This window comes from Ranitomeya imitator, chromosome 1, assembly GCF_032444005.1.
Source record: "Ranitomeya imitator isolate aRanImi1 chromosome 1, aRanImi1.pri, whole genome shotgun sequence".
Lineage (NCBI taxonomy): Eukaryota > Metazoa > Chordata > Amphibia > Anura > Dendrobatidae > Ranitomeya > Ranitomeya imitator.
In genome coordinates, this window is record NC_091282.1 from 1,131,625,077 (window position 1) to 1,131,650,191 (window position 25,115).

General features: G+C 45.9%; 1 protein-coding gene across 3 annotated transcripts in view; it reads right to left on the reverse strand.

Moving 5' to 3' along the window:
* SLAIN2 (SLAIN motif family member 2) overlaps positions 1–25,115 on the reverse strand; it is a 54,390-nt gene that overhangs the window by 27,838 nt on the left and 1,437 nt on the right. For all 3 annotated transcript variants that reach the window (XM_069744499.1, XM_069744500.1, XM_069744501.1), the window contains exons 2-3: positions 7,523–7,668; positions 1,151–1,318 (exon numbers count right to left, since the gene is read on the reverse strand). In XM_069744499.1, the coding sequence (XP_069600600.1) occupies positions 1,151–1,318; positions 7,523–7,668 (314 nt within the window). The remainder of the gene's footprint in view (positions 1–1,150; positions 1,319–7,522; positions 7,669–25,115) is intronic.

The window sequence follows — 25,115 nt, forward strand, 5'->3', positions numbered from 1 at the left end:
TGTGTGAATGAGATCCAAGATATTCTTGAGTTCTGGGAACTTAGGACTATAATAGAAATGATTATGTGATTATTAGCATACGAGTCAGGCAGCGAGTTCTGATAAATCTATCGACAATGTGAAGTTACACCTTGTTCTTTAATTTTCTTGTGTCATTAGGCATGTAAGACACACAACCCAGGTTATATATATCATTTGTGGCACTTGACTTTGAATATAGGAAAAGTAGCCGGTAATACATTATATCTGGGTGCGTGCCAGGCCCGGCCCTGCTTTGTAGCATAAGTAACATGATAGTCATAAGCTTGTGCCCGGCCAAAAATATTCTCCTGTTTGGAAAATAATGCGTCTCTCAGGAAACAAAAGAGGCAGCGAGTCATAACACGGTACAGGGGTGTAATTACTGCAGACAGGGAGAGAAAACATGGCCAACATATACGCTCCGCAGAAGTACACCAATTAACAAGCCGGACTCGTACTGTGCAGGAAACCTCTGCAGGAAGTCGTCTGCACCCATTACTCACCACCCTGACAGGACCACAACCTGCACAAACCAGTGTGCCAAGCCATCCACACTGGTGACCATCAAAGGTCTAAGATCCATATAATAATGTATGGAATCTGGATTGTGAAATGTGGGAGAGCAGGAAAGTGCAGGAGCATGCAATGAACTGAATTCCTGCAGCTCCCAAGTATACTTTATCTTTTTTACATCCGCCATATGGTGCAAGAGATATGGGCCTTCTTACTGAGTGCGAATATTGATGGTCTTTACCAAAGGGGCGTGGCTTGTATGGTAATAATGCAGAGCAGCCTAAAGACGTCCCCTCCCCCCAGGAACCCCAAGGGCTATGTCCCCTGGTAAAGACCATATAACGCTGCCTCCCCTGCTGTATGCTCGTGGACCAGTGCGCGCCCCCTTCATTTGCAAGAATGATGGTGGCCACAGAGGTAGATTGAATACACAATAATTTTACAAGATATGTACACCCCTTCCCTTGGTCCATTGTGGTCCCAACAGGGCGATCATTAGAGCCTGTGCACAAGTGTTTAATACAGATGGGTTAGTGGGAGCCACATTCAGTAGAGTCCCCGAAAGCCCCGTCCTGTCCGACCTCCTGTACACTGCAGACCGCTGTACATGTCTCACCTGTGCTACTCGGCAGAACCAGCTGCCTCACGACCGGCGGTCTCCCGAGGGTGGAGGAGGGCGAGCTGAGCCCGCTGTTATATGGGCTCCCACTAGGATTCACGTTGTAAGGGTTGGCGTAGCCGGGGGAGCTGTAGGGAATGCTGTACATACTCTGTCTCTTGCTGGCTGCAAAAGAAAATAATCAACAGAGAATCAGGCACACGGACGTATATACCTACGATTCCTACAAGGCCAGTGTTAGGCTGTAATAGTATCATACCCACCATACTCACCTGGACGCCTATCGCTCATACTGACCACCCTGGGGCGCAGCAGACACGCATCGTACGAGAGGGAAGCCGTCATTACAATCATGCTGCCCGAACCACAGGCAGCAGATGATAGCAGGCAGGGACTTCAGAGCAGCAAATTAACACAAAACAAACATACTCTGAAAAGTTAGTACTTGTATGGGCCGAGTAGTCAGAGATGGGCCCCTGCCCTGCTCCAGTAGACATTGGAAGGGATCAGAGTAAGGAGAAACCATGAGGACCCACCCTGGACTACTCAGCCCAGACAAATCATCACTGGCGGCTTTTCAGAGTGTGTTCACACTGACGCACCTCAGCATTTCAGAGTAGGTCACGTCTGGCTACTATTGTGTTTAATTATTGATAGGATATTGGTTCCCCTTAATCTGGCTTCACGACAAATAATAAATGTGACCTGCCAGATTCCCCAGGACCCCCAAACTATTTGCTGATGCCTTTATATACTTCCTAACAAGCCTCCTTTTGTTCATTATACAGTTTTGAATTTGCCTAAAATCTATTCTATAAGAGTGGTCATGACATGCTGTTTAGTGGGTGACTGTGGGGAGGATGTTTTCCCTGTAGGTGTAATGGACACGGTCTGTAAGGGTGGTATTACTGTCAGTGCAATGCAAATATCTGCCAATGTGCAGGTAGAGTGTCTCTCCGGCACAGCGCACGTTCCCTGGGTGGCGGGGAAGACAAAGGACTCGGCCCGCCATTAGCACTGGCTCATTATAAATATCATGGCCGCCTGCGTCCTACGTCACCGCCGGCTCCCTGAGCATCCACTGAACGCTGATGAAGTCATGGTGCGGACACTCTGCGTCACTGCACAAGGCCAGGGAGACACAGATAGTGGTGATGCCACTCTTGCCAATCACATCACTTACACCCACAAGGGTAAAAAATGCCCCCACAACTAGATACCCACTAATTAGCACATCACCCCTGCAGCTATAAAATAGATTTTATTCAGATTAAGAAAAAACTGAGCTACAGAAAAGGGCTTGTTAGGAAAATATAAAGGGCAATAAATACATGGTGCCGGTAGGGGGGGACAAATGGGGAAGCGAACAATGTCCCGTTAAATGTTAGGAATATTCATCAAGCCAAATTAAAGGGAAACCAGTCATCAAATTCATGCTGCCCAAACAGAAAGAAACCCAGAAAAATAATAATAAAATATATATATATATATATATATATATATATATATATATATATATACATACATACATACATACATACATACATACATACATACATACATATATATATATATGTGTATATATATATATATATATATATATATAGTATTCTAGAATATGCATGTCCACGTAGTATATTGCCCAGCCACGTAGTATATTGCCCAGCCACGTAGTATATTGCCCAGCCACGTAGTATATTGCCCAGCCACGTAGTATATTGCCCAGCCACGTAGTATATTGCCCAGCCACGTAGTATATTGCCCAGCCACGTAGTATATTGCACAGCCACGTAGTATACAGCACAGAGGCACGTAGGATATTGCACAGTGACATACTATATTACCGAGCCACGTATGTCACAGGTTCAAAAAATAAAAAATAAACATACTCACTAACGATCCGAGGGCCCCTTGTAGATGAACATACTCACCATTGTCGTTGCTGCTCCTCAGCGTACTGTCTCTCCGCTTCCTGGGATCCAACGGCGCTGTGCAGATGAGCGCGCGGCTGCCGCCTTCTTGCATTCCCAGGATGCTTTGCGGGCGGCGGGCGCCAGCAGCTCAGCGGACAACGGAGGGTGAGTATAGCAGTTTTTTTGTTTTTGTACTATTTTTAACCCCTTAATGACCGCCAATACGTCTTTTAACTGACATGAGATTTAAGAGCATAGCCTCCCCATACAGGTGACAATCCAGCAGCTGTCTGCTGTACACTATAGCTGACAACTTGCTGTATCAGCCACGATCAGTGTTGGCACCGTCCATATTTGTTTAACCCCTTAGATGCTGCTGTCAATAGTGACTACATCATTATATATGGTTAACAGAGTGTGGGGGCTTCCTCTTTATCCCAATTGGTGCCCTCAGATCATGATTTTGTGGTCCTGATATTTGCGATGGCAACTGATGACCAAATAGCGGCTTTAGAGTCTGTCGGCTGTTGTAACCTGTTCAGAAGTTACCGACATTTAGGTGGTAAAAATACACATTTTCATTTCTGTCATGCCACTTTGCATTAATTCCTGTAAAGCACCTGAAGGGTTAATAAACTACCTGACAGCAGTTTTCAATATGTCAGGGGGTGCTGTTTTTAAAATGGTATCATGTTTGGGGGTTTCCCAATATATGAGACTTCTAAAGTCAATTCAAACATGGATAGGTCCCTAAAAAAATAAATGTTGTAAATTTCCTGGAAAAAATGAAAAATTGCTGCTACATTTTTAAACCTCCTAAAATGCTAACAAAATAAAAGAACATTTTACAAATGATGCTGATGTAAAGCCGACATGTGGGAAATGTTATTTATTAATGGTTTGCTGTGGTGTGACCATCTGGATTAAAGGGATAATCATTCAAACTTTGAAAATTGCTAATTTTTTAACATTTTTCTCAAATTTTTTATATTTTTTATAAATAAACACAAAATATATTGACCTAAATTTACCATTATCATAAAGTATAATGTGTCACGAAAAAACAATCTCAAAATCACTGGGATTTGTTGAAGCGTTGCAGAGTTATTACCACAAAGTGACACTGGTCAGATTTCAAAAATTTGCCTCCGTCACTAAGGGGTTAACATTACTTTCTTTTACTATTGATGCCGCATAGGCAGCATCAATAGTAAAAGGTTGGGGACACACACGGTTAATAGCGGCGGTAACGGAATGCGTTACCGCCGGCATTAACCCTGTGTTGGCGGTGACCGGAGGGGAGTATGGAGCAGGCAGGGAGCGGAGCGCCAGGGACACAGTGCGGGGAGCGGAGTGCCGGGGACACTGACTGCGGGGAGTATGGAGCGGCCATTTTCTTCCGGACTGTGCCAGTCGCTGATTGGTCGTGGCTGTTTTGCGGCGACCAATCAGTGACTTGGATTTCCATGATAGACAGAGGCCAGGACATATACACACACACACACACACACACACATACATACATACATACATACAGAGAGAGAGAGAATATCATGGTGTTCCAGAAAAGAAAGCAGAAACCCACCGGCCATCCTACCTTTATGATAGACAACCGTCCACTTACAGAAACCAACAGGTACACCTACCTGGGCCTAGAACTCAGCCAGTCAGGGAGCTTCAAGCAAGCCATAGAGTTACTAATAGACAAGGCATCCAAAGCCTTTTATGCCATCAGAAGACGTCTGTACCACTTCAAAGCACCAGTAACCATATGGCTAAAATTTTTTGACTCCATCATTGCCCCAATCCTTCTATACGGTAGTGAGGTCTGGGGCCCAGCCTCATACCCAAACTGGTCAAAGTGGGACGCTGGGCCGACAGAAATATTCCACCTAGAGTTCTGCAAGCATCTTCTCCAAGTCCATCGGAGCACATCAAATAGCGCCTGCCGAGCAGAGCTGGGCAGATTCCCACTACACATCGCAATAAAGAAGAAGGCACTGTCATTCAAGGTTCATCTACAAAGTAGCAGTCCCAGCTCCTACCATCACAAAGCCTTCCTACACCAGGAAGCCTCAGGAAGCCTCCCAAGAAAAAGTACCCAAAGCCAGTCTGACCAAGCCATCAACCTCCATGACATGACAAAAGGTGAAATCCAGAAAATGGTACACAAAGTCAAAGAGGAATATCTCAGCATCTGGAGGAATGACATAAACAAATACAAGAAACTGACAATATACCAGAATCTACAGAGGGAGTACAAACTGGCCCCATATCTAGAGAAACTAGAAAACCCCAAAGATCGACAGATCCTGAGCCGGTACAGACTGAGCGCCCACAGCCTACTCATCGAATCCGGGCGGCACCGACAGAACTACAAGCCCCGAGAGAGCAGACTCTGCCAGCAGTGCCCCCAGGAGGCCATGGAGGATGAGGCCCACTTCCTGCTGAGGTGCCCCAAATACTCCACAGTGAGGGACACTCACTTCAAGAGACTGTCTGATCTCCTCCCAGACTTCACCTCCAAGGAGGAGGAAGAGAAACTGCCGATAGTACTGGGGGAAGAGGAAAGTGCAGTGGCTGTAGCAGCGGAATATGTCAGTGCCTGCCACAGACTAAGAGGAGCCTGATATGTCATGGACTCCCGTACCCTAACACTGGACATATCCCAATCCCCCCGACCGACTGAATCGCCGATTCAGCGATGTCAGCGGGTGATCCAGCGACGAAATAAAGTCCGGATCATTCCCCAGCGACCAACGATGTCTCAGCAGGGGCCTGATCATTGGTCGCTGTCACGCATAACGATTTTGTTAACGATATCGTTGCTACGTCACAAAAAGCAACGATATCGTTATGTGTGATGGTACCTTTAGGCTGCCGTCACACTTGCAGTATTTGGTCAGTATTTTACATCAGTATTTGTAAGCCAAAACCAGGAGTGGGTGATAAATACAGAAGTGGTGCATATGTTTCTGTTATACTTTTCCACTAATTGCTCCACTCCTGGTTTTGCCTTACAAATACTGAGGTAAAATACTGACCAAATACTGATAGTGTGACCACAGCCTTATTTGTAAGCCCAAACCAGCAGTGGGCGATAAATACAGAAGTGGTGACGTGTTTCTATTATACTTTTCCTCTGATTACACTCCTGATTATGGCGTACAGATACTGATGTAAAATACAGACCAAATACTGATAGTGAACGTGGCCTTAGAGGAAAAACAAGCAGAATTCTCTGATAATGTATATTACAAAGTTTCATATATTCAACATGATTTTTGCAAAGTTTGATGAAAGCACAATTCACTTATAATCAGGCACATACTGTATTTTGGCTGCCTATGTGCCAGCATCCAAAAAATGTACCTCAGTCATGGACTGGAACATATTTCAGCTATTAATTAGAATAAATCTGTGGGGGCCACATCCTTTCTTGTAGGCTTAGACTTCTTTTCAAAGAGTAGCTGGGGCTAGTGCGAAAACAAAAGTCGACAGATTTTTTTGCACAACTGTGTTTTGTGCAAATATTTAGCATTTTTTATCTGATGAATTGGCCCCTTAAAGTTTACTCACAAATGCAACCATTTTTTCCAGAATAATTTTCGATCCTTTTTAATGTCATTCTATAGCAAGCTTCACTATAAAATACAAAGGAATGACTATTGTGGGATTTGGCTGAAGAGCCGCACGCACAAAATGTTCAACGTGCCCCAGATTGTCTGGAAGACAATTTGTAAAACAGATGGCAGATTCTCAGAAACACACAACTACTGAAATGAAGAAATGCAGACAATAAGAACCTGTTTTTACAGTTCAGTCTGTGATGAAGCCATTTATACACTAGAGAGGAACATAGCAAGACGAGAGTGCATGTGTCTAGAAGCACCATTCAACCCTTCAGCTTTTCACACGTCTCCTCAAAAGACGGTTTAGACTATCAGGCTATCTTAGATCGCTGCAAATTTTCACTGAGAGCTGAAAAAGTAAAAAAAGCTGACGACTGCCAAAGAAACAGGACACTCAGCCACAGACAGCAAAATGCTGTACATGTATTACAGGTAGACGTACTACCGTCTACACGAGTCTACACATGAAGGACGTCCATTATTGAGAATTATTGGGTACAAGTTTGCATGACTAAAGCTTCATGCACCTGTCCGAGTTTCCCAGCCTGTATACAGACCACAAATTCTGACCCGGGCCTGAAATAAATTGTACTATAAATATGGGGTGACCAGTCTGGAAATAGCAGTGCATAAGGATGGTCAAACTCCAACATAAAAATGCCACCCAAGAGAAAAATACTTTCTGTGGCCGCCAGTTCTCCAGTTGGCTTTACTCTAGTCTAAGTAGTCAGTATGAAAATTTTGGTCCCAGAAAATAACTTGTAACTGCACATTAAAATATATACCGCATAGTGGGACTATTCTCCTGTGGGCATGGAACTCACCTGACATGGTTTGGTCGAGCCTGTGGATGAGGGACTTTTTTGCACTTTCCACATCAGGTGTTGGACTATCAAAAACTTGTCGACACCAGACTAGCGGACTCACCGATTTCTGTGAGGATAGCCTTTTCTTTGGCGAAGTATACAACCTGTACAAGAAACCAAGAATATGATCAATATTAAAAGACATGTTCGGTACTTCAGAGTATAGGGCAGAATTTAGTCGTCCATCTTTCACCATTAGTGTACGGACTGCAATGTCTGACTGCGAGGTTCCTGACCTGAAAAGGACAGCTGCATATATGCCTCTGAGGCGGTCAAGGTCAGGAGACCTGTGGCCGGTCGGTGCATCGATGTCCAAACATTGACGAGAGTCACATATACTTGGACCCAATGTATACAAAATAGTTCAAAAGATTGTCAGAGGTAAACCATTAGACAACCCTTTATATTTCCGGTCTAGCCAACAAGGACTATTACAGTGCTGATGTGACTCTTAGACCCCTAATTTGTCTTGTCCCTTATCCTATAAGGGACTTCTAAACAAAGGGGTATTGCCATCTTGTAAAGTGATGGACCATGGATATGTTATGCCGCCACTTTCCCCAGACCCGGACAATGAAGGGGACGCGGTTGGGGTTTAGTGCAGCATTCTCTACTGAAATGTCTCACACAGAGGCGACCCGGCTACGAGCTATGTGGGGACCTGGACCCCATTCCTGTGAGGGTGGTGGACTGCAGCTCTCAGCAGAGTCGGGAGCACTGATGGGCAAGCTTAGAGGGGAGTGTGGTGCTTAACCAGAGGTGTACTCCATTCTTAGGAGAAGGGGAAAGCCCTACAGATCAAACCCTCACTGACCGTAAAGTAATGGCATATCATAGTGAGGCTCATCCATTTACATGAACGGGATACCCCTTTAATAGTGAGGTTCCTTGTTCAGGACCCTCATATTAACCAGAGAGAAGAATAGATACAAAAATAAAATAATCTGACAGGTCCAGCCTATTCACAGGCAGTATGCCTTTATTTCTCCTGCAGGTGCAACGCCAGGTTCCTACACAGGTTACATCTAATCCCTGAGGATCCTGATGACTAAATTATCAGTAACGACCACTGAAAACAAAAATTGTCTCCTGACCTAGAGCATTAAAGAAATAGAGATTCACATGACATTCAACGTTTAAGTTCCCGTCTTGATTAGATCTTTTCAGAATGTCCGGATGTCTTTATGGATAGAATGTCTGTGTGCCATTGATCCAATCCTGCACTGAGCGGCAGACTGTACACAATATCCAAGTCATTACTACCAGGGTGCGCCTGCGACCAGAGGGGAAATATGTGGTCACCACCCAAACACAAGCTGCATTACTTTGTTCTAGTTTCACCTTCTACCTTGTGATCAGGATTTATGAGATCCACACATATATATTCCAATGGCCGCTGAGTGGCATTAGCGAGGATTTATAGGACATAGGAGGTGTTGGGAGAAGACATCCACTCATTTTAGAATAGCCCCTGTAATATGAGCAGAGGGGGCAGCAATCCGCGGCCTGACACCTGCGACAGGACAGCTGTAGACTTTCCCGTACAGAAGCAATGAGCGGTCAGATAGCCAATGCAATGATTAAGCTTCTAATGCGACTTCTGTAGGGAAAGGCAGCACTGTCCGATCTCATCTTTCTCAGAATCTGGACTCATGTGAGATCACAGCCTGAAGGCTTCTGCTAACAAACTCCACAGAACGCATTACAACCAGCCCCCCGCTGCCCCCTCTCCTCTTCAGAGCGAGTTACTCAGGATTACACTCCCACAGCGACCATTCACATTACAGAATAATTCCAAATAAGCCGAGCATTGCGCACAGCAGCTTTATTGTCTGCGATATAGGAACACAGCATCTGTGCAGAAGCTAGAAGTATCAGAGGGGCCTATGTTCTATGACTGATATACCAATCATAGAATGGTAGAGTTGGAAGGGACCTCCTGGGTCATCGTGTCCAACCCCTGCTCAAAGCAGGATTCACTAAACCATCTCAGACAGATGTCTGTCCAGCCTCTGTTTAAAGACTTCCATTGACGGAGAACTCACCACTTCTCGTGGTGAGCCACAATGTTTCACCACTTGTTTTAGAGGATTGTTCCCATCTTCATACATGCATATTTTCAGATAAATATTGTAAAAAACAAGCACTTTAGCAAATTACTGCTTATGAAAATTTGCAGCCGTTGTTAAGATATTAGCACATTTACAGTCAGTAGCCTAGGAGACCGACCACCACTGCTGCTGTCTAGATGGAAGCACTGCACTAAAGCTGGCTGAGATTAAAGCTAGGTTCACATTACATTATGTGAACCCGTTTAACGGACTACGTTACACCGCAGCATAACGCGGTGTAACGTAGTCCGTTAACGCCGCCATTGTTTGTAATGGCGAACGCATCGCTAGGGCACGCCCACATTGGGCGTGCACTAGCGATGTGCCGTCATTTGAGTGACAGACCACGAACGCCGCTTGCAGCGTTCGCGGTCCGTTCCTCGCTAGCGCAGATTGGTGATCTGCGCTAGAGGGATCGGCAAACGCGATCCCTTTTGGGGCATTGCGTTAGCGCAGTCCGTAGCGCTATGCGCTAAATGGACTGCCCTAACGCAATGTGAACCTAGCCTAAGAGATAACAGCACGATCCAGCGACCCTCAACATTTCAAAACAGTGCTTTGAAGCTCAATAGAAAAGTTTGTGAACACTGAACATATTCTGCTGTCTAAAAGGGTGGTCGGTCTCCAAGGCAACAAGCTGAAAACAAAGTAAGGGTTAAAAGCTGTCCACTGCTCAGACAACCCCTTCTAAAATCAATAGGTTTCCCCCAGTAAAAAAAACAAACAAAAAACTCCCCTACAGTGCTGGTGTGGTTCCAGCAGGGGCTCTCCCAGGGCTGGCATCACATTGTCCCTCCTTTGGACAGTATGGAAAACTGCTTCTATTTACAAGCACTATCCAGGAATAGCCATTTCTGAAGATGGGAATAAGCCTTAAAGGTAAAGTGCAGATGAAGTGTGTTAATTTGTAGGTTTGTCAGGTCCATAGACTATGACCTAGCACAGAGGAGAGCAATGAACAAGCACGCTGGCAACACCTTCCCAAATCCATCAATGAGTCTTATTATCATTAATAATTTTATTTCTATAGCACCAACATATTCTGCAGCACTTTACATTTTAAAGGGGACTTGCACAGACAATAGACATTAAGCAGAAGAACAATAAACACATAGATCAAAACAGATACCTAGAGGAATGAGGGCCCTGCTCGCAAGCTTACAATCTATGAGGAAAAGGGGAGACACGAGAGGTGGATGGTAACAATCGCCTTCATTGCTCGGACCAGCCAGAGTGTAGAAAATCGGGTGTACTTGTAATCCTGAAGGAACCAGTTATCAGCCAGAATATATTCAGTACAGACACAGAGGGCTATTAAATGCATAAGGAGAACATGATGTGAGGAACCTGGTTATGATAAAGATTTTGAATGGGCCTCACAGGGATAGTTAGATTATAATATGTTGAGGCGGTAGGCCAGTCTGAAGAGATGTGTTTTTAGTGCACGCTTAAAACTGTGGGGATTGGGGATTAGTCATATTAACCTGGGTAGTGCATTCCAAAAAAATTGGGGCAGTACGTGAGAAGTCTTGGAGACGGGAGTGGGAGGTCTTGGGTGCCCATGACCGTGTGGCCTCCGGTTGCATTCTCGGACCATGTCTGGCAGTCACTAACCATTTCAGCCCAAAGGAGCTGCTGATCTGGCCCAGTGACCTAGCCAGCACAACATGGCCCTTGCCAGAGTCACTCACCTGGCATCTCTGTATGTATTGCCTATATTGAGGCGTGAGAATCCCAAGAGACAAATATATTAGAAACGCTCATCACTTGAAGGAAAAGCTAAACTTGCCTCCACTGCCCGTTGTCACCTGCAATCCATCTCAATAACTGATAGCAATCAGTAGAAGAGGCAGACAAGAACAAGAAGTCACCGTCAAGTTCGATAACTATTCCCACTTTCCATGTCATCACATCAGCCATCATAGAGGTGCAAGTTGCTTCAAACGACGGCGACCTTTCAAAAATGTCCCAACTCCCTGATATACATTCATCAGGAATAAATGTTCACGATACTAGCTCCTTCTGTCCACCAAGATTGCTGCTGAGGAAGAGCAGCGCTAAGCCCTTATATAAGGCTGCCTGGGCAACCCAGTAAAACCAGTGGTCTGCCCACGAGGGGTGACCCCGTCACTGGAAACTAAGCTGCACGGAAGTGTGTGATCTGACCCAACTGATATGTAGTGAAGGGGGCTAACAAAGTGAAGAAACCCCCTAAATTCATGAGGAAGTTCAGGATTAACTGCACTCCCTAGCAAGGGTATACAGTGGATTGCGAAAGTATTCACCCTCTTGGCTTTTTGCCGATTTTGTTACATTACAACCAGTGTTTAAATATTTTTGTAATCCAATTTGTGTGTCATGTATCAACACTAAATAGTCCAAGGTGGTGAAGTTAAAAAAATATAGGCATAAAATACATTTGTGTGATTACATAACTAAACAATGGCATGGCCATATGTAGTAGTCAGTCCTTTAGATATGAAGCCTCAATTGTCTGTTGCAAGCAATTGCCTTCAGAAGTCACATAGTTGGTGAAGTCAAGTTCACCTGAGTGTAATCTAAGGTTCACCTGGTCTGTCAGTATACACACTTTACCTTTTCTGAAAGGCCACAGAGGCTGCAACACCACTAAGCAAGAGGCTCCACTGACCAAACCACACCATGAAGACCAAGCAGATCTCCAGACAAGTCAGGGACAAAGTTGTGAGACGTTCAAGTCATGTTTGTATTAAAAAAAAAAAAAAAATTATATCCCAATCTTTGATCATCCCCGGAGCACCATCAAGTCCATTGTCATCAAGTGGAAAGAACATGTCATCATAACAAACCTGCCGAGAGACGGCCGCCCACCAAAACTCAATACTTTTGCAAAACACTAACTAGGGTGAGACCACACAGTGCAGCTGGAGCTTCGCCCGCCTATGGGGGCCAATGGCTGCATTATTTTGTGTCATGCCCATGAGGCCAATGCTCGGCGTCGCTGGGCAGAGGTTCGGCCATGCAGCCAGCCTCACCATGTGGTCTTCTCTGTTGGGCACCTGTTATTTACCCCAATGAAAATCAGTCTTCTTTAAGGAAAAATAAAAAATAAAATGGCTGCCAATAAGTTGAGGACAGGCTACAGTGCAGTCTTTTTTTACATTAAAAATAGATTATATTTTTAATTACAGGCGAGATAATATCATCTCTATGCTGACGACACACAGATCTACATCTCTGGACCAGATTATCACCTCCCTGTCACCTCCCTACTGACCAAATCCCACAATGTCTGTCCACTATTTCATCCTCCTTTTACGCTAGATTTCTAAAACTTAATATGGACAAAACAGAATTCATCATCTTTCCCCCCATATCACTCGACCTCCCCCCTACAGACCTATCCATTAAAGTAAATGGCTGCTCACTCTCCCCAGTCCCACAAGCTCGCTGCCTCGGGGTAATCCTTGACCCTGATCTCTCCTTCAAACCACATATCCAAGCCCTTTCCACTTCCTGCCGACTAATTTAAAAATATTTCCCGGATTCGCACATTCCTCAACCAGCAAACTGTAAAAACACTAATGCATGCCGTCATCATCTCCCACCTTGACTACTGCAACCTCCTGCTCTGTGGCCTCCCCTCTAGCACTCTGACGCCCCTCCAATCTATTCTAAACTCTACTGCCCGACTAATCCACCTGTCCCCCTGCTATATTCCCCGGCCTCTCCCCTCTGTCAATCCCTTCACTGGCTCCCCATTACCCAGAGACTGCAGTACAAAACCCTAACCATGACGTACAAAGCCATCCACAACCTGTCTCCTCCATACATCTGTGACCTCGTCTCCCGGTACTTACCTACATGCAACCTCCGATCCTCACAAGATCTCCTTCTCTACTCCCCTCTTCCCACAATCGTATAAAAGATTTCGCTCGCGTATCACCCCTACTCTGGAACCCTCTACCCCAACATATCAGACTCTCACCTACCATCGAAACCTTCAAAAAGAACCTGAAGACCTAACTCTTCCGGCAAGCCTACAACCTGCAGTAACCACCGATCGACCAAACCACTGCACAACCATCTCTATCCTCACCTACTGTATCCTCACCCATCCCTTGTAGATTGTGAGCCCTCGCGGGCAGGGTCCTCTCTCCTCCTGTACGAGTTATGACTTGTATTGTTTCAGATTATTGTACTTTTTTTTATGTATACCCCTCCTCACATGTAAAGCGCCATGGAATAAATGGCGCTATAATAATAATAATGGAGTCCTCATAGCTTACCAGCAGCAGAATACAACACTACACGGCCTGGGAAGATAGTGTGTGCACACAAGCTCAGGAGCGTAGATCCCAATTACATGGGAATAAACTAGCACTGGAAGTGAGCAGACACCATGCAGCTCCCATCATTGCTTACTGATGTAAATGACGGCAGCTCTATTCTTGGGAAAGGGAACAGTTGGCAATCCTTGGGACCAAAGTGGATTTGTCACTCAAAAAGCAACCCATGATGCACCTGTGTACACCGAGAGGGGATTTATCACCATGTAAACGTGCACCAACACTTCTCAAATATTTCATTTTACCCAACACTAACCATACTGATGACAGACAGGTCTATGGAATAAAATAAAAATACAAAAATAATTAAAAGGAAGTTTCCTTCAGATATTTTTAATCATCTGAAGAGCCTTAAAGTGGATCTCTCAGTAGGATCACCTCTCAAAAACAGTCATTATGGGCATGTAGGTGATAGGAAGCTAAGTAATATAATACGGTGATATCTGCGATCCGATGTTCTATTCCAGACAGATACAAGAGATATATATATATATATATATATATATATATATATATATATATATATATATATATATATATATATATATATATATATATAGATATATATAGATATATATAGATATATAGATATAGATATATATATATATTTTTGTCCAAGGGGCACTTCCGTGTGTCTGTGTGTCACCATCACTGCCGGTGTACAGGAGAAAGGAGCGGGATAGTGTACAGAGTCTGACCAGGAGGGAACGTGGAGGCATCTGGACAGTGCGTGTACCATCCCGGGTGAACGAGGGAGGCGGGGAGGAAGCCGGGGACCGGGAGAGGGCAAAGAGTGGAGGGTAGAAGGGGCTGCGAGGACGCCGGCCTGTGACTACCTATTGTGTGCGGGCACCCGGAGTCCTGCGTGTGCGGACAGCCGGGGTGCCGGGGAGAAGGAGCAGAGGCGCCCGAGTGAAAAGCAGGGGCGCCGGGAACAGGGAGCAGAGCTGCGGCTATGCCAAGCATGTGCAAACCTCCAACATCCTGCGCCCAGAATCCCCGACATCCTGCGCCGATAGGCGCAGTCCTCTTGCAAATTTCCGCGGGATTTGAGCCACGCTTCGCTTATATCAGCGATATTAGTGCGGGATTTAACCACCACTCACAGCGCAACATACATACACACAGTACATACATATTCTAGAATACCCGATGCGTTTGAATCGGGCCACCATCTAGTAATATATAAACGAGATCTATGGGCGGGACACAGATCTCCCTGAGAATCTGCCTCCACAGATTATTTTACTTGAAAGGGGGAGTCACCAGTGTGAGACATGTAGATCAGCAGAGCAGACTGTCAGTCATTACATGTCTCACACCAGTAACGCCTCCTTTCACTTACAATAATCTCTGGAGGCAGATTCTCAGCAAGATCTATGTCCGGCCCATAGATCTTAATAGCTTGTTTACATTTAAGAAAAACATAGATTTCTGTGCAATAAGACATTGGATCACAGATATCCAGGTATCATTTTATTCAGCTTCCTATAATCTACATGCCCATATACACAGTTTAGGAGGGGTGATCCCAGTGACAGATTCCCTGTAACATAGGACCTGGGAAGAACCCCCAGTAGATTTACATATAACTTCTAGCTTCGGCTGTCACATACTTTACATCACACATTTTGCGCCTTGATCATTCCTGTCCATCAATGCCGACAGTGCTTAGTTTTCTTAGCTGTTCAAAGGAGTACATGACCACCGGAGCATGTATGGGGGGGCCTAAGAAACCAGTGAACACCCAGTAGGGCAGGCAGCGTAGCATGGGTGCTGCAAAAAAAATCATGCACACACTGAAGATGTTGGAGAACATGTGCTCCACAGACGTAAAAGACCCAAGACGCAGATGCCCTCTCCAACTGAAGACATGGACTGGAAGAGGACGTACGGCAATGTCAGCATAGTAACAGCTTCAGTCTTTGGAGGCACTTTTGGTAAATACTTTGTACTAGAAAGTGGCTTGAAATGTGGATATCATTTACAACTTCACTTGATTAGTTCTGGAAAACCCCTTCAGGGCATCTCACAACACGGCCACAATCATCACAACAATACTAACATTTGAACAATAGGATGTTATCATAATCCTTTTATAAAGGGCGAACATAGTCTGCGCGCTGTACGATATGTCAAAGAAAAGTCCACATTAGTCCATTTAGGGGGAAGAATCTCACAACTGAGCTTTATTGTACAGCGGCACCGAACATGAAAAATACTGTAAAAACCGCCACCCCCAGAATAACTGCATCCGCCAGGAATGTACGGACTGGGGCGAGCAGGACGCTTCACATTCAGCAGACACCTATAAATGGAAAAGCCTGCTCATGTGTGCTGACGACAGAGGATTGCAGTATCTTCATCCTGCTGGCCGGCTGTGAGCAGACCGAGGCCGCAGTCACACATTATGTCCCTGGTACAGACACAGATCTCTTTGTAGGGGGTCGCACACAGAGGCGGCAGTGACACAAGTGCCTTTCAGTTATACAGCATCGCGCTAACTGGACCGGCCAATATGACTGAAAGCCGCACGGAGCCATCACTAACCATTGCCAGAATAGCAGGTATCATTCTGATCAGTGTGCTAACATTTTTTGCCATATTATTAGGTTTTCTTTGATAGCATGTAAATGCCCTGCCTTACTCATTTCTTTTCATAAACCTAAACAATAAATGTAACATTTATTGTAAATTTGATGAGTGTCCTTTTGCTTCCATGTCTGGCCATAGGTGAGGTGACAACACATGACGCCACTATACTGGGAAATAGACCATATTGTGGAGGACCACCAATAATCCAGGCCTGGAGACCCCTCACAGTGATAAGACTAGGGCGGATGGCGTATGTACAGCTACAATGAAAAGTCTTTACAATAACTCATAAATAACAGATCAAAAATGCTGATGGACGTGACTCAGGCCCTGATGTAATCTCATCCAGTAAGTATTATATTAATGGACCGAGAGTATCATTTACAGCATCTCAACCCCACCAACGAGTCACCGGGGGGCACGGCTACATCACCATGATATTACACAGCACAATACAACAGAGGCCAGATGATTCCTCACATAGGACCCATGAGGGAACCCAGACGCTGGGCAGAAGGGGCGCAGAGGGGGCGCGCTATACATGGTGGGTGGGAAGGCAGGCCATAATGGCTGCAGGCTGGTTATCAAGTGAAGTAATAGTGGTGGACACAGATGCAAAGATACAAAAGGGAAAGTTATCACTTCCTCAACTTCACAGTATGGGCAAATCTAAAAGACTGGGAATGACCAGAAAAAAAAACATGTGAAAATTAATTTAGAAATTGCATGACGTAAAATTATATGATCAGGGTGACCAGATTTAAAGGAGTATATCCATCTCCAACATCCGATCACAATATGTAGTAGGTGTAATACTCATGATATTAGCTACTATGTAGTATAGTTATTCTGATTCGTTATGTTGCTTACCCCATGTGCAGGGCATTGCCTTAGATTAGTTATACAATATAGATACTAGAATTATAGAATGTTATAGCTGGATGGGGCCTCCAGGGTCATCGTGTCCCACCACCTGCTCAATGCCGGATTCATTAAACCATCTCAGACAGTTGTCTGTCCAGCCTCTATTTGAAGACTTCTATTGAAGGAGAACTCACCACCTCTCGTGGCAGCCTGTTCCACTCATTGATCACTCTCACTGTCAAAAAGTTTTCTAATATCTAATCTGAATCTTCTCCCTTTCAGTTTCAGTCCATTACTTTTCATATTTCCATGTACAATGAGAATAAAGCTGATCCCTCTACACTGTGACAGCCCTTCAGATATTTGTAGACAGCTATTAAAGGGAAGGTGCCACCAGTTTTCTTGTATTTTGTTTTTTTGTGAAATGAAGCCTTAAATAGTAATTAAAATGTATTAATGCAATGTTTGCACTGTTTGCAAACATTTCTATATGAAAAATATTATATATTTTTCTACAAATATACATATTTACCACTAGGGGGAGCATTTTCCGTTTTAGACCTCAAGCAGCTATAGTAAGATTTAGCAGCTTTACTGTTAGCAGCAAAATTGGGGCAGTAACTGCTGACATCACCATTTCCCTCCCCTTTTGGGTGGTCTAATATCCCTGGGGCAGAATGAAGAGCAGCATCACAGGGCAGCACCATTTTGTGTGTGACTGCCCTGTGACCTGCTATCACCAGCAGTTACTGTATCAGAGGTACAGCTTGTTTAAAGAGGAGCAGAACACAGTGGGCTCAGCAGCATTTATTGTGAATAACATTCTTGCCATCCCCCTTCCCCCACCTTAATCCCTGTCCTGTCAGCTGCCCTGCTCTCTCTCTCCAGGTGTCACCTCCCTCTTTGCAGGCTGTGAGTGCAGCTTACCGGAGATCACAGGGACTGTGTGTGAGGGGGAGGCAGAGACAGCAGGAGAAGCACACAGGGCAGCCTGTGAGGAGCAGAGGATGTGTGCCCACTGTGCCCAGGACGTGCCTGCTTGGAGTACAGAGGAGCAGTAAGCGCTTCTTCTGTCCTGCGATACAGAGTAAGTGGAGCTCGGCAGATGGCACAGGGCTATAACAAAATGGCGGCTAGTCACATCTACAGCAGTGAGTTGTGCAGCCCACAGAGGCATGCCCAGCTCACTGCTAATGCTGCTGCAATGTTACAGATAGGAGATAATAGACCTGCGCTGACCCTATGTCCATGGGCTGCCGTAATCTGACACGGATAGTGTCCTGCTACTGCTGCAAAACCAAGATGTCAGCCCCCAGTGCATTCTTTAAACTCATAACACATGAAATCTGTTTCACATGCATTTCAAACTTGCTTATAGCAGCATGTTATGCTACATTACAGTGATTTATTAATGATCTACAAACGCGGTACCTTCCCTTTAAGTCTCCTCTTAGCCTTCTTTGCAAACTAAACATTCCCAGATCCATGGTTGCAACCGCTAACAACTATCACTATATGAATGGTCATAACCATGGAACCATGGATACCTAAGCTACTGCAATGCCCTGAACAAGGGGTAAGCGAAATAGTTAGAGGAACTATACATTTCTAATTGGAGATATTTGCTATTACCGTAATTATTATTACAGCTACTACATATTGGAGTAGGACCTTGGAGATAGGAAAGCTCCTGTAAAGAATTGTCCTGGGGCAAAAAGAATAATATACTCCATAGGGTCAGTCCCCATCACACTGCGAGGGTGTACGACTGACAGCCTTCCTATGTCAATGACCTGCCTTAGGAAACAGTCCTGAAAAATAAAAGCTCCTGTAAAGAATTGTCCTGGGGCAAAAAGAATAATATACCCCATAGGGTCAGTCCCCATCACACTGCGAGGGTGTACGACTGACAGCCTTCCTATGTCAATGACCTGCCTTAGGAAACAGTCCTGAAAAATAAAAGCTCCTGTAAAGAATTGTCCTGGGGCAAAAAGAATAATATACCCCATAGGGTCAGTCCCCATCACACTGCGAGGGTGTACGACTGACAGCCTTCCTATGTCAATGACCTGCCTTAGGAAACAGTCCTGAAAAATAAAAAGGAGACTTAAATAATGCAGTAGAGCATTTGAGCCATGGAGATTTCCCCCAGATCAGTCAGATCCAAATATGAGTGTCGCCCTCAGCTTCCACCCACATAAGAATGAACCGGACAATACGTTCTCTGCACTGCTGTGCCCTCAATCTGGGTGATGGGGCCAAAACACTACTAATTCTGTTTGCTTCCCTTTACACTTGTGGATTTACCAGCGTTCCAATAGTGAGAAGAGTAGGCATAAGATTACACAACACAAGTGGAATTTACACCAAGTATAGCCGAGCAGAAAAACGGAAAAAGGAAACCCGGGGCATAAACGGTACATCTGATCAGAACATGTGGGTAATAATGGTCTGCTGACCTCACAAGTGCAATCCACTTAGCTGTAATCATGTGTGTCCGTAATAAGGATGTGAATATTGTCCCTTATATATCAGCTGCATAGAAATCGCCACCCACAATGAACGGGAACATCGGTAACAGACCGAGCACAACCCCTAGCACCGATACCTCATCCATGATGAACCCACAAATACTTTTTAAACATTTTTATTAAACTCCAGTACCTACAAAATATATACATAATTATATATATAAAATCAATATCTGCACAACTGCCTTCACCCAGTTATGTGCCCTCAGCACCAAGATCAGTGCCCCCTACGGCTCCGATACATGTCCAGCATTGCACAACGTCCAGCTTTAGTACATACTACCATATATTTCCCAGACGCACCTTTCCACTGTACAAGACCCCGCTGTCGAGAGAGATGTGCTAGGACCCGCACATATCCATTTATGGCTGGATCAGTGAAAGTCACACCAATTGTGGTCAAATCAAGGTTGAAATGCAAATGTATCCAATCCGCAGAAGTAAAAAAAAAAAAATTGCAAGTGACCTTGCACCAACTGCAAAATTTCCAATTGCATCAGCAGCAGAGACTTGGCACTGCAGGGACAGAATGACGGCATCACCCGACAGTCTGCAATCAATAGTGATCGCAGCCCAACAGACACAAAGATCAGAAGGGCCCAAAGAAACCACACTGTCCTCTGGGCGCCATAACAGTGCGGTATTAATACAGCCACCGCTATATCCAGTATGAAAGATATGGCAATATACCCTCATGGCAGCTATAAAACCCCAGCACAACAGGAATCCAAACTATAAGGGGACAAGCAATAGGTTTTATTTAGTGGGGTTTAAGATTTGCTACATAGAAAGCCAATTACCCGAGGTGGAATGGGTTTCCGCACTCAAGCTGCCTGGCCACCCGCACTCCCTGATAATGTCCTATTAGGCGCAAGTTAAGAGGCTTTATATAATGAGCTCAGGCCGTGAACTTTGCAGATTACATTTTCCCTTTTGGTAGAATGACTCTTCAAAAGCCTAATGGACAGCAGCACTAATATAGTATATATATATAGAGTATCCACCCAAGTGTGAGAAACCTCAGGAGCCTACGTGACAACGCTGGACGGAGCTTAGTCTGAAGTCTACAAGAGGGAAAACCTGCTGTGATGGCAGATACTCACATAAAGTATAATACCATAATGATAGGGAGGTTACTAATAAAAGAAACTGCAGCAGAGGTATGAACCACATTCTGGAAGTTCTATATACATGGTTCACGTTGCTTTGGAGATCCTTAGTCTCCTGTATCTTGCTGGTCCTGAAAGCCCCATCTACATGGTCCTCGGTGCTGTGGTGATCCCTGGTGTCCTGTATATTGCTGGTCCTGAAAGCCCCATCTACATGGTCCTCGGTGCTGTGGTGATCCCTGGTGTCCTGTATATTGCTGGTCCTGAAAGCCCTATCTACATGGTCCTCGGGGCTGTGGTGATCCCTGGTGTCCTGTATCTTGCTGGTTCTGAAAACACTATCTACATGGTCCTCGGTGCTGTGGTGATCCCTGGTGTCCTGTATATTGCTGGTCCTGAAAGCCCTATCTACATGGTCCTCGGTGCTGTGGTGATCCCTGGTGTCCTGTATCTTGCTGGTGCTGAAAGCCCCATCTACATGATTCTTGGTGCTGTGGTGATCCATGGTGTCCTGTAGTCTGCTCAATGCTTAAAGTCCTAACCACAAGGTCCTCCCTGAGACCCCTGGTGGTCTGTGGCCTATGCAATTAGGGGTATCCGTTGTCTTTCCCACAAGGGAGCATCTCTGTGCTTATGACCAGATCATACACAAGCAATCTGCTAGAAGACAGCTATCGAGTTCCCAATCAGAGGGTCCATGTACATAAGACTTTGGGATAAATCCAAAAATACCTATGGCCCCATTAGATCCAGGAGATTAAAATGGCTCTTAGGACAACCCCTTCCTATACCACCTCTCAGAGCCAGAGGGGACAATAAGTGTAGGTCTGGTAGACACAACCTGGGTGTTTGTAAGGCCAACTGATCCCCTGGGAGTTAGAGAACTGAAATCTCAGCAATTAGCTGATTACTTGGCCATGACAACTTCATGAGAAGATCCCTTTAATTCTTCTCTTTTCCCTAGTAACCAACACACCTTTGGATTCTAGGGAAAAGCAACACACGCAAGTTGCTATCAAACTCCCACATCCAATGTAAAGACCACTGGTGACGTCACATCACTCAGTTGGCCACGTTGAGGTTACGATGGATGGAGTGCTGACAGTAGATGGACCAGTAGATGTTAAGATTTCTTTTGCATTAGTTGCATTTTGTCAGTGACTTTAGTCCGGGCTAATGATTGTGTGATACGGTCACTAACAGAAGTAAATTAGGTCTTCCCAGTCAGTCCCAGTGTGACGACAGCGAAGTGCAGCCCCATTAAAGCAGATCATCCATCACAAAATACCAGATCACAACCACCATAACTGGAGACGACCGGCCAGATTATAGGACAGGAAAGGACGCGACTTCCCCATTATTAGTGAGGGGCCTGAGATCACAGTCATGGTCGACTCTGCACTTCAACTTGAGATGTCCAAATAAGCAGGTGACATAACTGGAGGCTTTACAAGCCGGTCACACCACTCCAAGCGGCAATTATACTTTGATTTAGTGGCCGGGTAATAAAACTTTCAGAACAGTAATCCACCCAAGAAGTTTTATGACTGCGGCTGATCTCTAGAGGCAGCAGGTAGTGACTCCATGAACTCCTCTGCCACGCTAGTCCCATCACAGGTGGTCTAGGACCTTGTGCCCCCTCTACATATACGTATATTACACAGCGGGCATATCTGGAGATCAGATCACTGACAGGTTAGGTACATCAGAGACCATGACCACAATGATGGATGGTGAGGAGGTCTGATAACTGTTCTCCTGGACTGTCCCACAATTAATAGCCACCTGTCCCCCCAACGGTGAGAACAGGGGCCCTGCATACAGGCGCTCTGCTGTCTTGTATAGGGCTGATGGAAGTGCGCTGGTTCCTGCCCCCCAATGGTGAGAACAGGGGCCCTGCATACAGGCGCTCTGCTGTCTTGTATAGGGCTGATGGAAGTGCGCTGGTTCCTGCCCCCCAATGGTAAGAACAGGGGCTCTGCATAGAGGCGCTCTGCTGTCTTGTATAGGGCTGATGGAGGTGCGCTGGTTCCTGCCCCCCAATGGTGAGAACAGGGGCTCTGCATACAGGCGCTCTGCTGTCTTGTATAGGGCTGATGGAAGTGCGCTGGTTCCTGCCCCCCAATGGTGAGAACAGGGGCTCTGCATACAGGCGCTCTGCTGTCTTGTATAGGGCTGATGGAGGTGCGCTGGTTCCTGCCCCCCAATGGTAAGAACAGGGGCTCTGCATACAGGCGCTCTGCTGTCTTGTATAGGGCTGATGGAGGTGCGCTGGTTCCTGCCCCCCAATGGTAAGAACAGGGGCCCTGCATACAGGCGCTGGTTCCTGCCCACACCTTGCTGAGACGTCCACAGGCTGCATGAAATTGGCCATTTGCGGAGCAATGACAAATAAAGGTGCAGAGCGTGGGCCCTTGTGCGCGCACAATAATCACTTTTGCTCTGTGCACACGCTGTGGTGAGCTCAGGGAAGACTGACACTTTAGACTATGTTCACACTGAGATGCTTGAGTTAAAGAAATTATGAGTTTTTCAAGCAGAAACCACTTCTAGTGACAGTTTTTGGAGCAGGTGGCTTTCAGTCATTTGACTGGACAGATTCTACCAGGATCAGCGCCAGGGAACAGACATGCACTTTTCCCCCAGATGTTTTTTCATAACCTCCTAGGCTATGTGCACACATTGTGGAATGGGGTGCAGAATTTTCTGCACAAAATCCGCATCTCCTGGCAGAAACCGCAGGTGCAGATTTGCCGCGGATTTTGTGGGGTTTTTATGCGGAATTGATGCGGATTTTCTGCAGTTTTTACCCCTGCGGATTTCTATAATGGAGGGGTGCAGAAACGCTGCAGATCTGCACAAAAGAAGTAACATGCACTTCTTTTAAATACGCAGCGTTTCAGCACAGATTTTTCCGCACCATCTGCACAGCTTTTTTTTTTCACATTGATGTACATTGTACTGTAAATCACAGTGCGGATCTGCAGTGTTTCTGAGCAGAAAAATCCACTGCGGATCCGCACTAAATCCGCATTGTGTGCACATAGTCTTACAGGGAAAAAATAACACTAAAGAAACTCCATGTCAACAAGCAAAGTGGACTTCCCACAGAAAGAAACCGGAAGAGCCTATGAGGACCCAGTGTGGGCAGAGATGGTCCAGATACACCCAGCGGGCTCTTAAAGGGATGCTCCATACTTTATAAGTTATCTATCCAGGGGACAGGCAGCACATTGTGATCAGTGGGTTCCCGACTGCTGGAGAGAGCGGTGCTCTGCAGCATCCACTGGCTGGACATTGGTCGTCCCATGTGCCCAGATACTGGTCGCCCCAAAAAGTCCCCTGGTTGTCACCCAGAGGGGGAGGCGCTGACAGGCCCAGTGGTAAGATACTGGTCGCCCCCGTAAGTCCCCTGGTTGTCACCCAGAAGGGGGAGGTCCTTACAGGCCCAGTGGTCAGATACTGGTCGCCCCCATAAGTCCCCTGTTGTCACCCAGAAGGGGGAGGTCCTTACAGGCCCAGTGGTCAGATACTGGTCGCCCCCATAAGACCCCTATTGTCACCCAGAAGGGGGAGGTCCTTACAGGCGCAGTGGTCAGATACTGGTCGCCCCCATAAGTCCCCTGTTGTCACCCAGAAGGGGGAGGTCCTTACAGTCCCAGTGCTCAGATACTGGTCGCCCCCATAAGTCCCCTGGTTGTCACCCAGAAGGGGGAGGTCCTTACAGGCCCAGTGCCCAGATACTGGTCGCCCCCATAAGTCCCCTGTTGTCACCCAGAAGGGGGAGGTCCTTACAGGCCCAGTGCCCAGATACTGGTCGCCCCCATAAGTCCCCTGGTTGTCACCCAGAATGGGGAGGTCCTTACAGGCCCAGTGCCCAGATACTGGTCGCCCCCATAAGTCCCCTGTTGTCACCCAGAAGGGGGAGGTCCTTACAGGCCCAGTGCTCAGATACTGGTCGCCCCCATAAGTCCCCTGGTTGTCACCCAGAAGGGGGAGGTCCTTACAGGCCC